This window comes from Vombatus ursinus, unplaced genomic scaffold, assembly GCF_900497805.2.
Source record: "Vombatus ursinus unplaced genomic scaffold, bare-nosed wombat genome assembly UNPS02014778.1, whole genome shotgun sequence".
In the NCBI taxonomy this organism is placed as follows: domain Eukaryota; kingdom Metazoa; phylum Chordata; class Mammalia; order Diprotodontia; family Vombatidae; genus Vombatus; species Vombatus ursinus.
This window is the reverse complement of record NW_020954556.1, coordinates 43,456,797-43,471,926: the sequence shown is the minus strand read 5'-3', so window position 1 is coordinate 43,471,926 and position 15,130 is coordinate 43,456,797. Positions and strand designations below refer to the sequence as shown.

Genomic DNA, 15,130 nt, shown 5'->3' with positions numbered 1-15,130 from the left:
AAAAGTGCCCACTTTTCAAAAATCTTTAACATGCACTTCAAGTTCAGAGAATATATATCTTCTTTTTTAAATTAGAAATGAAAGTTTTCAATTGCAGCAGCCAGGGTTAAGATAGAGATAAATCATTTTTGCTTCTGTTACCTGCCCCCACAATGATTCTCACCCACAGGAACAGTCCACTAGTGAAATTCTATGTGGCGGGTTTCAGATTAGTAAGGGACTACAATTTTCTCAGAATTTCCTGGGAGCAAAATTTTAATGAAGCAAACCACACCATTCAGCAACAACACCTTGATCGGCCCATCTACTCACCCCTCCCATTTTTCACTCTGTTAGTAAACGTTGACCAGTTTATGAATGTTTGGGTCTACCATCAAATTTGACTGGTTCCAATGGTTAATATCAGATTTGGAAGGTATAGAATAGGGGAGAGAGGACAATTACAAGAGATATATACTATATATGTATGTATTTTGCCTTCTAATCCACATCTCTCATACAAACTACTAAACTTCATTTGCAACAGAATAGAAGCTGTACAGGTAAGAAAAAAATTAGCTGACTCTTTGTATATACATTCATACATATCCCCCTTATCACTACACTGTAATTTAAAACAAAAAAAAAGAAGAAAAAGAAAAAAAAACTGTGGCAATTTATAATGGCAGCAAAAAAACTGAAATAGATTTGGTGCTCCAGATGTCATAAACTCTCTATACCTAGCAACACTTATAACATTGAATCGACCAAAAATGGCTGAAGAGCAGAGATATAGATTGCATTGTCTATACAACAGGCTATAAAACATCACTTATCACAGTCCAGAAAGCACACATAGATGTGTTTTATATAAACATATGTAATAACATATTAAGCGTGCATGAAAATTTCCCAAATGATTGCATCTATGCCCTCTTGTTTTTGTTTTGTTTTAATTTTAGTGTGAAAATGTGCCTTATATTTCACATACTGGAAAATAAGGCCTCCATACTTTTTTTTTCCCTTACAACCAGAAAGGGGCTTTTTGAAAGTGTTCTAACACAAGTCTTCAAAAAAGCCAGCACTTCGTCTCCAATGCAAGCTCCAATCACTGCTCCTGGTGCACGAGGCAGCAAACTCTCTAAGGTTTGCATGTTGAGTCAGACCGAATGGCAAGAGTCTTCTCTGGCAATAAGACTCCCTTCTCAAGAAAGCGCTAGCACTTTGGCTAAATCCGGAATCATAGGTAGCTTCTTTTTTTTTTTTTTAATTTTGTTTTGTTTTGATTTGTATTGTGCCTTGATGTGATAATACTCCTTTGCTTTATGAATGCGTGGGGTCATCACTGTCTTTTAGAAATGTTCCAGCAACATAAAGACAGGCAGAGTAAATGAAAACACTGTGGATGTTAGGGAATTAATCAGCCCCTGCTTTCTGGAGAAACAAGAGCATGAGATACTTGTTTTTAAAAACAGTCTTTCCTTCCTGATTGCATTCCCTGTCTTCTTTTGTATGTGCTTCGTAAAAAGGAAAGTAAATAAGTTTGTATTATGTCTCAGATAAAATGAAGACTATTTCTATACAAGTGTCCTTTTGGGATGTCAGGATCAGACATAATACTCTTTATCCTTGTTTTTCTTGTTTTTGTTGGAACTTTTAGCACTGTTAGGCTGTTTCTCCTTCACGACCGCCCCATTGGACTGTGCTGAATTACTGATGTAGTTTCGACTCTCATCTACATGGTATGAACCTTCGTCTCGGTTTCTGTACTTGTACATGGCGTAAAGGAGGATGAGGATACACAGGGCCGCAGCGGCTATGATCCCAACGACCATGCCTGTCGTGCTGCTGGATTCTCGGATCACTTCTGCAGAGCCTGGGTAGTCTCTCCCACCTGCTCTGGTCGGGTTGGCTGTAGGGAAAGGGATGACAAAAAGAAAGAGATGAGTACTGAGCTTACTGACAATCAGAGAACTACGTTAACACTGAGCATTCCTTTCGTCCTTAATGGAACAGCACTTACTGGCTTCAGGAAAGTGCAATGCTGCTAAATGTAGCAGGCCCAGTACCTCTTGGTCACTAAAGAGCAGGAGATGTGAATTGAAAATACTCAGGGAGAGATTTGCTGCCATATTTTTTCATGTACATTAATTATATTAATGGGGTTCTAAAAGTGCATCCTCAAGTAAACTCAGTTTAGCACTAAACAAAAAAAAAAAAAATCCTGATCCATTGAATTGATGTTACAGATTCATAATGAAAATGAAAAATACATTAATGAAAATAGTATAGCTCCTCATGGTACCAAAGGGTATCATTTTGAAAAACTGAGTGACTCATTCAGACTAAAAAGTTATGGGACCCATGACTTGAGCTCTTCCTTTAAAGTCTAATTCAAATGATATCTTCTCCATAAAGCCTTCACTGATCTCCCCATTGTTAACAATTTGTCCCCTTAAGCCTTATATAACAGTTTGTTATTTCTGCCTTTTTAATATATTTTATATGTAATGTAGCATACTTCAGCTATGTCTATATTTTATTCCCCTCTTAGACTAAAGGCTCCATAAAGTGCTGTGTTTCTAATATATTTTTACCCCCTCCAGAACCTACTATGGGGCAGTGTGCATATCAGATGCTTAATAAATGGTTATTGAATGAATGAAGATTTAACATAATCACCTATGCATTCCTTCTACAATTATTTATCAAGTACTAACTCTGTTCTGAAGACATTTGCCTTGTCCTCCTAGTTATATTTAAAGATTATACTGGATTCTTGAATCACTGCAGAGAAGTCTACATAAGGTTGTTTTTAAAAAAAAATATTAGTTTCCATACCAGAGGAGGGATGCAGTGTATAAAGTACTGAACAATAAGCTAATCTGTGCATTTGAGAAAGTCTAATTGCATACATTTCAAAATGTAATTTTAGTTACTTATCTTTACAACGTGCAAAACATATGATTGCCTTCTTGACTTGAAAGTTATTTCCATTTTTTTTAAAATTCCCAAGGGCAAAACTTTGGAGGAGAACATATTCTCCGTAAAAAATAATGCTCCAAAAAAAAAAAAATTAGGCCTAAAGACATTTGTGAAGAGGGACAATGAGAAACAAAGGGCTGGATCAACCACCAAGGTTAGTATTACCCATGGCAAATGAGACTGCCAACTCCTAAAACATAGACATTTTCTACTAGGAATTATTCCATCTTTCATAACCTCAGTGAGAAGATAGGATTTGGATTTAAGGGTAAGAGAAGCAAGATGAAAGAAAAAGTATGGGGAGGCATCAGTTCTTTAAATCTGTATTTTAAAAAATATTCTAGACCAATACAAATTTACCACAGACCAATTGGTTAAAAATTATTCGAATGAAACTAATAGATTACTTATTGGGGATAAGCTGGGAACTCCCAACATATGAAAAACACTTAAAGAAATACATTTTAGGGTACCCTAAGGCTTCTCCATTTAGGAGCCAAAAGTCAGAGGATTTTTAAATAGAGAAGGAACCTAAGAGAAAATTATCTTTTTTTTTTCTTTTCACAGATGAAGAAAATGAAGGCCAGAGAGGTAAAATTAGCTTCTCTTCCTTAAATAATCAGCAAGGTTGTATAATATGGTGAAAAGGGCAGCTAGATGGTATAATGGAAAGAGTCTTAGACAAAGTTAGTAAGACCAGAATTCAAATCCTGCCTCAGACACATGTTAGCTGTGTGACCCTGGGCAAATTATCTAACCTTTCTCAGTATTGGTTTCCTCATCTGTAAAATGGGGATAAATAACAACAGCACCTGTCTCACAATGATGTGAGGATACAATGAGATAACATGTAAAGCACTTTGAAAACTTTAAACTGTTATATAAATGCTAGTTATGATGATGATGGTGATGATGATAAAAAACAGTAGTAGCAGTAGTAATAGTAAGAGTAAGAATAGTAGTAGTAGTAGCAGTAGCAGCAGCAGCAAAAAGTACTGGTTTGGGAATCAAAAATTCCAGCTTGGTTCAAGTTCAGCTTTTGCTGCATGATTTTGCTCAAGTCATTATAAAATAAAGGGATTGAATAGAACTAGATACTCTGTGAGTTCTCTTCTAACTCTAATATTCTATTATTTTAGCAAGTCTTATTTCTAGACCTAGAAGCCAGGTGTACCTTCTTTTCTGATTGCTCTATATCATATTTTTTAAAATCTGCTCATTAAAAATACCAAAGTCTTTCTTCTCTCATATTCTGATAATTAGTTTTTCAGGTAAAGAGGATGGAGAGAAATAATTTCTGTACTGCCTCTTGCCTCAACAATTACTCCTCACTCAACAACACTTACATCTTCCTACCATCTTCCAGCAGCCTCTCTCTTCTATAACACGCATACATGCACACACATACACATACAATGCCTCATAAAACTGCACTTATAGCTAAATCAATGGAATTATACTCCCATTTTTACCTATAAATTTCTTAAATTGTATGATTCCAAGATGATTCAACAATTTGAAAACACGTATTAAATGATTACTAAGTACAGAGTATTATGTGAGGCTTTGGGGAGACACAAAATATAAATGAGACATGATCCCTGTCCTCATAGAGTTTATAATCAAAGGTGTTATTACATAGGCAAAGAATTAAAATAGGTAATAGTAGATAAAGAATATACTTTAAAAACTGATTTTGATGCTTTGATTATGAAATTAAACTCACAAAAGAGGTTAAAAACACTAAAGATGAACCTATTCTTCCTCAACTTCTAGTTAGTAGCTATAATTTTCCCTTTTCCCATTTTCCTATACAACTCTCATATATCATTTCTTAGCACCGTTCACCTCCCAAGCAGACACATATAAAAGTTTCCAATTTCTTTTCCAAATAGAACAGTATACATTTCATTCTATAGCAATATGGGTGGGTTGGTTTGTTGGTTTTTTTTCCACTGCAAAAATAAGCTTTCTGGGGAACATTCACTTACACAGCAAGAGGACCCAGTCTCCAAGCAATAATCAGCAATGTCTCCTGGCCATCCAAAAATGAACTAAGGGAACACCCTTCTGTGTTGAAAATGTCCGTGCTTTCTTACAAAAGACAATGTAATGATGCTGAATAAAGCCTACAATTGCTTCTGTGGCCAAGGCAGGATGAGACAAAGGCTGTAATCCACTGTATTTGATTACAGGAAATTAATTTCCTCTCAAGAAAGAACACACTGGCCCGAAGAAACCCTGTCAGTCAGGGCCTGACGAAGGAAAGGCTGCTCTTCTCGTTTCAAAGACATCTTTGCCAAATTCCGTCAGTTAGCCTCGCTGCTAACTTTCACTAAATGACAACTCCTCCCCTTGCTCATTCCCTGGGACAGTCTTTGATGAGCACTGAAACAAGGAACTTTATATTTAAATGTTACCTAAATTATTTTTCCACCTGCTGGAATACTTTAATTTAAACCACATTTTCACATTTATCTCACTCAGCTGGTCTGTCAGAGGAGAAAGGAGTGAGGGTGGGATGGAGGTGAGGCCCTAACGCTTTCCCTGAAAGTAGACTTACAGCATTTTGATGGTATATTTTCCTACATAGGAAAGTATTAGAGACTTTATGAAATAGGTTTACTTTTTTGGATGTATGTTTTTGGTAATGGAATAGCTTATTCAAAATCTGGCTTAGTTATTGTCTGCTCAAATATTTTCTGATCTATTTTCCTAACAGACCTCTGCATTCAAAGAGAAAGATAGAGGAGAAGCAAAGAAAGAGAGAGAGGAAAAGCTAGCAACAATTTGCGTTTTGTTTTGAAAAGACCAAAAAGATACCTCAAAATCAGTTAAATACCTGATGGGACCAGGAAGAATGTTTTCATCACAGACTAAATGTGACTTTATGCTATATATGCAAGTAAAAGTATCTCTCAGCAAACTATACATCCGAAGCATTTAAATAATGTTAATTTGACAATTTTATTTTTAGAAGACTAAAACAAAGGGATAGACAGCAATTTTTAAAACATTTTTCTCCTTGAGTTTCTTGTCTCAGTTGAAATTAAATGTTTAATGACTAGTCCAAGAGTTAAATATCCAAGAGATATTTAATTGCTGATACTCCCTGACTAATTCATGAAATCACTTTCTGTTTATTCTCCAATCCGAAAGTCTAAACGCTAGTTTACTTAATCAAGGTTTTAATCAAGGATCAGAAGTGCTTTGATATCAAAGTGGTGAGTGAGCTGGCTCTGATGTGATATAACAAGGCCCAGCAGCCCAGACTTGGGACTCACATGGAGTAGCTACAATCTGGGGTCAACCATACCAAACCATATCTCTTTTGTTTGTTTTATTTTTCCTCACCCTAGATTTGCCTGTGGGAAATCTTGGGATATGTTTCAAATACGGTTCACGTTTAGATCTCCACAGATGAGGGCAAAAGGGTCCTCATCACTATAAAAGCAACCAAGCTAACAACCCAATACAGGGTACTTTTTATTTCACTGTATGGAAAATGCAGAAAACACAAAAATGACTCACAACGGTTCATAGACATTCAATACGTTTTTTCCCCTCTCTGAGGAGTCTTACTTCCATACCTTCCTGTTCCCTCATCCCAGGGTATGCACAATTCCCCAGAATCATAGGCCCACTTTGTGGTTTGAACTTTCTTCAAAAGAAAAATAAACTTGGGATTATAAGAGAGGAAACTTTTCCATCACACCTTCAATGTCCCAATAATTCACAGTAATGGCTGAGGGAAAAGCCTAAACATCTTCTTTCCCTCTATCATGGTTTAGGAAATTGTTGTTCTTCCACATGGTCACTTGCATGATTTTCCTGTCCCCAAGAGGCTGGCAACCGTATAAAAACTCCCCTTTTGCTCTCTAGAAGGTAGGGTCCCAAATTTGCAATCTTGGTATCATTAGAGGGGCAAATCAGAAACTGGCACTGCCTTAGACTTTCCCCCTGTCTAGGACAGAGGTCAGCACACTGCAGCCCAAGGGCCAGATCCTGCCCCATTCCTGTTTTGACACAGCTTGTGAGCTAAGAATGGTTTTTATATTTTCAAATACAATGAAACATAATTTTAAGATGTAAAAAATACTAAAACATTTTTAGCTGGAGGCATACCAAAACAGGCTGCAGGTAGGAGTTTGACTGACCCCTCCCCATAAGGCTAGATCCTAAAAAGTTTGTACTTAATGGTTAACACAGAGGCAGCCTGTGGCTAGCGCTGTTCAGGAATTCCTCCACTTCTTCTTGGGATTCAGGAACTCCCACAGTTCAGCCATGTGGATCTCTCCTGAGGCCACGTGGTTGAAAGTATACCTCTACGATGGCTTCTGTAAAGCTGGGTCCAGGCCTGGAGAGTCTAGGAATTCTTCTCTCAGGCAGAATGGATCAGAATATATGCAACTCCAAATGACTCTGCCCCTAAGACTACTCTGGAGGTCAGGGACTTGATATGTGCTGTTTGAACTTACATATGTGCTTGGTATGAAGTATTTTCCTCTCTGCTTTGGATAAATAATACAATACCAGGGAAACTGAGATGGATGCAATGATAGAGATTCAGCAAGACCTGAGTTTTTGAGTTCTGCCTCTGACATATACTGGCTGTGTGACCCTGGGCAATCTCTTAATCTTTCAGCACATAAGGAACTCTGTAGGACTGTAACAGAACAGGTGCCTGTCAGCATTGGCAGAGGGAGTTTGCTCACCTGGAGTTTCCTATTCTAATAAAATCACAGTTTCAGACACTTCTCCTGCCCCCAAAAAATAAAGAAACCAGTATTGCAATTGATAGAAAGTTCTATGTATGCTAATTTGAAACAAATTAAGTAGGACAAAATAGATTAAAGAACATTATTTATCTCTTCAACTCAGAACCAGAACACATTCCACCCACATTAAAAGTTGTTTCCTTCCTCCCTGGTTTATAAGGAGGAGCCACAAATTATCACTTCAGCCCGGGGGAACACAGATTTGGGCCTGAAGTGAAGTCTGAAGAGCCTCTATCACTTTGTGAAGAGGCATAATAAGAAGGCTTGATTCAAAGGTGCTGCTACATGCTGGTCTAAAACCACTCAACAAGCAAGATTGGTACTAAATCACTAAATTAGTCACTATTTTCTTGATCAGTGGCAATCATACTTATTGTGGAATCCAAAGTCAATTTTTTTTTTTATGGTATAGAACAGGGCTTCTTAAACTTCTTTGATTCATGACCTCTCTTCAGGGCTCCGTTGTGTGGCCTGAGGGTACGTGCAAAGTGGGCATGCTTTGTGTTCAGAACCAAGGCTGCAGTGAAGATGCACGATGCAACATGGGCAAGCACTGCCAGAAACACCTTGGATTCATTATGTGTTTGATTTTTAATTAACTTTTGGTCATTGCATGTTCAGCAACATTTTACTGTTGCCAAATTTTTCACGACCCCATATGGGGTTGTGCCCCAGAGTTTAAGAAGTACTGATATAGAACACTGAAGAGTAGATTTCTTCTAGTGCCCTGAAACCAATCCCAGGACATAGTTCATTCTGCCAAACCAAATTAGTATTCAATAAACATTCAATTCAATAAATGTTTAAGCACAATGCCAGGCAATATGTATTGGAAATATGAAGCCAGAAGAGAAGGGTCATGGCCAAGGCCCAGAGTCTAGACCGGCAATAGGCATCCATGATTTTTGACCCTATGAAAAAGACAAAGATAAGCAGGTCTTGTTCAAGTCTAGGGGCCCACCTGAGTCAGTGCTTTGAACCCTTTTAAGTCAGAAAGGAAGTAGTCAAATTCAAGTCCTGAACAGTGCTCCTGGTGAGTAAACAAAAATTCATCAGTGTAAATTCGACTTTTATTTCAACATTCAAGGATCTGTGATATCATTGGTGCGTATGATCCCTCCTGTTAGGTGGACTGCAACTCATGGGTAATGTAGGTAGCCTACAAATGCTCTCAAGATGGAGAAATCCATCATTCTGCAACCAACCATCTGAGAAACCTCTCCAAACAGTGAGGAATATGGACGCACTACTCAATGGGAATAGCTAAATCTGTATGTATCCAGAATGACATGGAACAATGTGGCAAAACGGAGGGACAGCACAGAGGCCTCCACTTCTGTGAAGCAGCTCAACTTTGAACAAACCAACGCCATGGTAGCTCCTTACATTTTGCGAGAATCCTTTGGTTTGAGCCTCTGGGCCAGACTGCTTCTCTCCCTCCTCATAGCCTTCAGAGTGGGGATGGAGAGTAGGGAGCGTTCTTAACCTTTATGAGAGGTGCCGTGGATCCCTTTGGTAGGTGAAGCCTATGGGCACCTGCTCTGGATAATGTTTTAAAATGTACAAATTAAACTACATAAGACCACAAAGGAAACAAACTGTGCTGAAATCAAGATGTAACTTTCCCCCTGAAAGTTCTCAGACCCCTTGAAATCTATCCACCGATGTTTTAGAGGCCCCTGGACTCCAGGTTAACAACCCCAGCTTCTAGTATGGAAGATAACATGATGGTCATGAATTGATCCACTTCCCTTCGGCCTTGAGTATCCACCTTGCTGTCTCCCTTCCTTCTCCCACACTCATTACCCTCTCTCACTTTGGCCCAAAGCTTTCCCTAATTACTGGCACCTGCTGGCCTGGATTTCATGGAGCTTGACACTAAGCGAGTCCTCAGACAGCAGATATGGTCCATCAACAGGACTATTACTAGAAGCCTGGCCAGTCTGGCAGAACCAGCGATGCTTGTGGTCTGCTGGAACAGTTAGCAGATAAACAATATCTTCTTCAGGCCACAGCAAAGCACTTAGCTTCCGATTGAAAAATAGGAAATTAATTTTGCAAATCATTCCCCAATCACTAGTGCCCTATCATTTACAAAAATAAGTACTTAATATAAAGACGAATGCAGCCAACTCTTACTCATTCCTTACCAAGGGGAACAGGGCTTACTTGAAAAACTGAAATTCACATGTAATCTCTATTGAATATAAATAATAAAAATAGCAGCTAGGATTTATATAGTGGTTTAATATTTGCGAAGCACTTCACAAATTTTTATCTCATTTTATCCTCACAACATCCCTGGGAGGTAGGTCTTATTATTATCCCCATTTTACAAATGAGGAAACTGAAGCAGACACAGGTTAAGTGACTTGCCCGTGACCACACTGTTATTAAGTGTCTGAAGCCAGTGGATCAGATCACCAGGCTCCAATCCAATGCTCTATCCACTGTGGCACCTAGCTGCCTCTAATTTAATTTAATAATTTCAACTCTCTCTTCATTCCTCACATTCTACTTTTTTGGAAGACTGAAGGCTGAGGAGGCAGAAAGGTGGGGTCACTAACACTTAGAGAAATGGGCTGAATTTCAGTTTAATAGCTCTCCCTTTTCCTGGCCCACCTATCTTGGAAAAATGAATGAAGGCAAAGTGGCTAAAATTTTAAACAGCCCAAATCTCTCCCCACACTTCAACAGGGCTTAGTTTTGCACATAATTGTCACATAGCATGAGGTAACTTGATACCTAGTCCCACTTTCTACTGTGTGGTCTTAGGGAAATGACTTGATCTCTTTGTCTTCAGCATCCTAATCTGCAAAATAACTCACATTAATAACACCTCACATTCATCTAAGTGCTTCACACTTTACCATGCACTTTCTGTACAACCACATAAGATAATGCAAATATTAACATTCCTGTTTTACAGAAGAAATTGTTTCTTTATCTTTAAAATGAGATGAATAATTAGTGGTACAGCTGGGTCCTCTGATCTCATGTCAATTCTCTTTTTACTATACCATGGTGCCTTTTCAGCCTGAAAATTCTATGAGTATATAAACGAATACATTTTTGTGGAGATGAATAAAATAAGAAATAGAAGCAAGGCAGTAGAAAATCCATAAATAAGCCATTAGATCCTAAGTATTCAAAAGTTGACTGTATTTTTACTTGGTAACAGCCTCATTATGTGCAAACAGAATGGTCTTTGGTTCATAAGTTTTATTGACGGAAGGAACCTTAGATACTATACAGTCTAATCCTCTAATTTTATACTGAAATCTGCTTAGGAAGATCACCTAGACATGAAATAATAATTGGGGTTCCTGAAAGCTATTTTTTTTAATTGTCTAAATAAGTTTTATTACACTGTAAGAAATGCTAAGCTCTTTCTCCTCTAGTCACTCTTTCAGAAGCTGAAAGCTTTGGCCTTTGGTCCTCAGTACTCACCTTACCACATCTTCCTCCATGATTCTCAATAACTATAGCATTTACCTTGATGGTCCCTTCCAATACTCTGGTTTCACATCTTCCTGACCTTTTTAAGTCCAATGATCTTTGATATAGCATAGATAGATCCAGCCCCTACAGTCACAGGAGGGAGGCATCTTCAGATCTACTCAGTTAGAAGGGCTGATGAATATCCATGAATACAGCCCCCAATCCTAAAGGAATTCTAACAAGAGCTGAGTACAACCTTATCTGCTTACCCTAGGCTTCTACATTTATAAAAGTTTCCAGGCTCCATTTATCTGCCTCCACAGCCCTCTAACATCTGCAGGGTATCTGAAACAAGTCAGATGCCTACACCAAGTTGGTTTCCTGGGAATCTGCTACCCCATAGATCAATGTAGATAGACAAAAAAAAAATTTCAGAAAAAATTGTCTTTTTAAATTGTTAGGTTTACTAAGTTGGTTTGGGTATCATCTAGTATGATTCAAAGCCTCAAAGGTTTGTTGCTAGCCAGATTGACATATAATGAAGGCAGGAATTGAGAACAAAGAATTCAGATTTGGAGTGATACTTAGAAACAGGTTTACCAGGATTTTTTTTTTTTTTGCTGTTTCCCTTCCTCTTCCATTAATTTGTATGGAAAAACTATATAATTCAGGGCTAATGGTGATCCATATGCACTAGGCACATTCTCAGGTGCCTTTGAGAATCAAGACACCTTAGACTCAGATTTCTTACCCCCTTCAAAAATGGGTTTGGGGCCACAAGGTTCCCATAAGAAATAAAGATTAATTATGAAGAATTTTTCATCTAAAATCAGATAGATGTTGTCCCTGATGAGCAAGAACACAAGGTTCAAAGACATAAAATGCCTGCCAACCCTTCTTTGTTCCAAAGTGCTCCCATTCTCCCACTCTCCTACCCCACTTCTGCTCTCCACAGAGACTCTCCTTTTGGAGAGAAAAGCCATAAACACTTAAGACTTTGGGAATGGACTAATTCCTCTCCCCTTGGAGAAACAGAAGCTGAGATTTTTTCTATTCTAATATTAGTTCTGGAACAATCTTACTCGCTCATCGAAAGAGTTAAACCTTAAGCCTCTGGAATCCAGACTAAAAGACAGACGACAGAGCCCATTCTTTCTTTTACAGGAAAAAGATCAGACCTCATCTGAGGACTCCTCAGAGGCTGAAAGCAGATGAAAAACTCAGTAACCGAGAGTCCATCAGATCAAAGCTTAAAAGAGAACATATGATCAATACAGTAGTACCTACCAAATCCCCGCCCTCCCTCCTGGCAGAGATGTCATGTAAGATCAGTGGGTGAAATAGGACAACCAGTAGCCACAAGATGAAATAGCCAGAAGACATTGGCAGCTCTATAGTGCTAGAGGCATGAGTATCCCTCAACACATTTGCCCTAGCCACACATGTCCCTTAAATGTATTCCCCACCACACACAAACCTAGGCTACACAGGTTCCTTGTGTGTGTGCCCCTTTATGGGTGTGCCCTGGCCACATATCTTCCCTACATGTGTTCACCTCCACATATGCTCTACTCTTTCCACTATGGGTTTGTGAATTTGTGGGAGAATGTGTCCTAAGTTTATGGGGCATATGTTCTATTGTATATGGTGGACCCATATCCTTAAACCTGGAGGTTTTCAGGGGGCCTTATACATGAAGACGAGCATAATCTAGGGGCTACATTGAGCATCTCACAGGTTACAAACAAATTAAGTCATTGGATAAATTTAGAGTGTGGCTTTGTCTCTCTTCCTTGAACCCCTCAAACCTGACTGACATCTTCATCTTGATTCTACTTCAGCTACCCATAAACACTGCCACATCATAGGTCTGGTCATCACTGGAAATTTCTGTACCTTCAAAATTTCTAACTTTTAAATTCCTCTCTCTGACCACAACTTGTTACATTTCTGACTCTTCCATACCCTCATCCTATTGAACCTGCTTGTAATTCTGATGATAATCCCCAATCTTTCAACAAATATCAAACGCTTACTCTGTGTAGAACAGTAAGTTTTGGGAGAGTAAGATGGGAATAATATCCTAACTTCTTCCTCCGGGCAAGGTAGACTAGTGTTTCTTTAAAAGATATTGAAAACATCCTTAAGACTTGGTTGGTTCAGGGGATTAAAGGTTCAGGTTGTTGACATTCCTGATTCCATGATTACAAAATGACCACGAGGCCTTCTGGTGCTCTCTGCTGCTTAGCTACTTATTGGGCAACTTAGGCAAGGAAATTTTGTTCAACTGAATCAACTCAACATATTCTCAATGTCCATCCTTGTTGAATATCTTTCCCCTACTATGACTAAGGACATCTCTTTCTGTTAACTTTTGGATGACCGATAAGTATCCCATTTTGTTCCACTGCTGAACAAGGGAATGGCCTAAATAAGACCCTGCCCAACCCAGGGAGCTCTAAAGTTTAGATAGCATATGGCTTCTATTCTCATGGAGTTTACAGCCTAATCAAAAGATACCCCTACACACACACATACAACTATGATAAACAATATTATATGATAAGTTACACTAGAGAAGTACATAATAATAATAATAATGACATTAGATAAGTAACAATTACATTACGGAAGTGCAGAACAAAGTGCTATAAGAGGTTAAAGGGGGAAGTTCATTATCAACAAGGGAAATCTGAGAAGCCTTCAAGTAAGGGGTGGCATATAGGTTAGGTAAGAATTCATCAGGTAAACAGGAGAAGATAAGTCCAAGGGAACAGATGATCATTCTTGTCCTACGGGACAGATGATTGAAGGTATGTTTGGAGAAAAAGAGATTAGCTCAATTGGTCTAAAGTATAGTAGTTCCTCAAAAAACAGCTCATTCTACTTTTGTATAGCCAAGAGACCCCCCACTTCTAGTCCCAGGCTTGCCACTAGCTAGCTATATAACCTTGGGTTCAGATTCTTCATCTATAAATAAGGGGATCGAACGAGATGGCCTCTAACATCCCTTCTAATTTCTAAACAATGATTGTAAGTCCCCAACCATGACCTTCAGTCTCTACAAATTGCTGAGGTTCCTGCTTCACTAAGATCAAGGCCAAATAAACTACAAACTCCCTCATCTCCCTCTCTTGACACTTCAACATTTCTCTATATTTTCACCAACCTTTGCCAATTTTCTGCAGATGATCTGCATGACACCAAGAAAAAATGAGATGAACAAACCACGACTCCCTTACAGAATAAAGGATGGTGCTGCTAGACAAGTGCTTAAGAATTCAAACTATTGCCTCACCAGGCCCATTCTTTGTTTTGTTTTGCTTCATCTAGTTCATAATTAGCTGCTATGACGTCCCCTCAGAGTATATCAGTACAGATTTTAGAGGTGGATGGAAGGTTACAAATCATTACATCTGCTCCCTTTACTTTACAGAAGAGGAAACTGAGGACCAGAGAAGTCAAATGACCTGCCTAAGGTCATAGGCTGCAAGTATGAGAGCTGAGATTGAAACTCAGGTCCTCTAACTCCAAAATCCAGTGCTAATTCTACTCTCCCACATCTTCTTCTGCTAATTAATGGAAACCATTATCTTAATTATGCAATTCTTTTCCTGTCCCTTCCTGGCAACATGCCAGATGGGATGTTACGAGCCTTCCCTTTCTTGTCTCCTTCCGAGAGTTTCCTTTCCAAAATCTAAGGCTAACTCTTCCACGTTAAAGAATCGCCATCACCATGGTCTAATGGAAAGAACAATGACTGACTTAAGGACACATTTTAAATCCTATTTGTACAGTTTTAGAGCTGTGTGATCTCACTTAACACGTCTCTAAATCTCCACATACTTCAGGATAATACCTGTACTACCAACCTCACCTTTGCAAGGATCAAATGCATTAGCATGTGGATGGTGACTGTGTATGCCATTTCCCCAGGCCCTGCCCTT

At 38.6% G+C, this 15,130-nt stretch overlaps 1 protein-coding gene across 21 annotated transcripts in view; it reads right to left on the bottom strand.

Moving 5' to 3' along the window:
• Positions 1-664: 664 nt before the first annotated feature.
• Positions 665-15,130, bottom strand: part of NRXN1 (neurexin 1) — a 1,385,770-nt gene continuing 1,371,304 nt past the window's right edge. For all 21 annotated transcript variants that reach the window (XM_027865387.1, XM_027865388.1, XM_027865392.1 and 18 more), the window contains one exon: positions 665-1,891. In XM_027865387.1, coding sequence (XP_027721188.1) covers positions 1,587-1,891 — 305 coding nt within the window. In that variant the 3' untranslated portion in view covers positions 665-1,586. The remainder of the gene's footprint in view (positions 1,892-15,130) is intronic.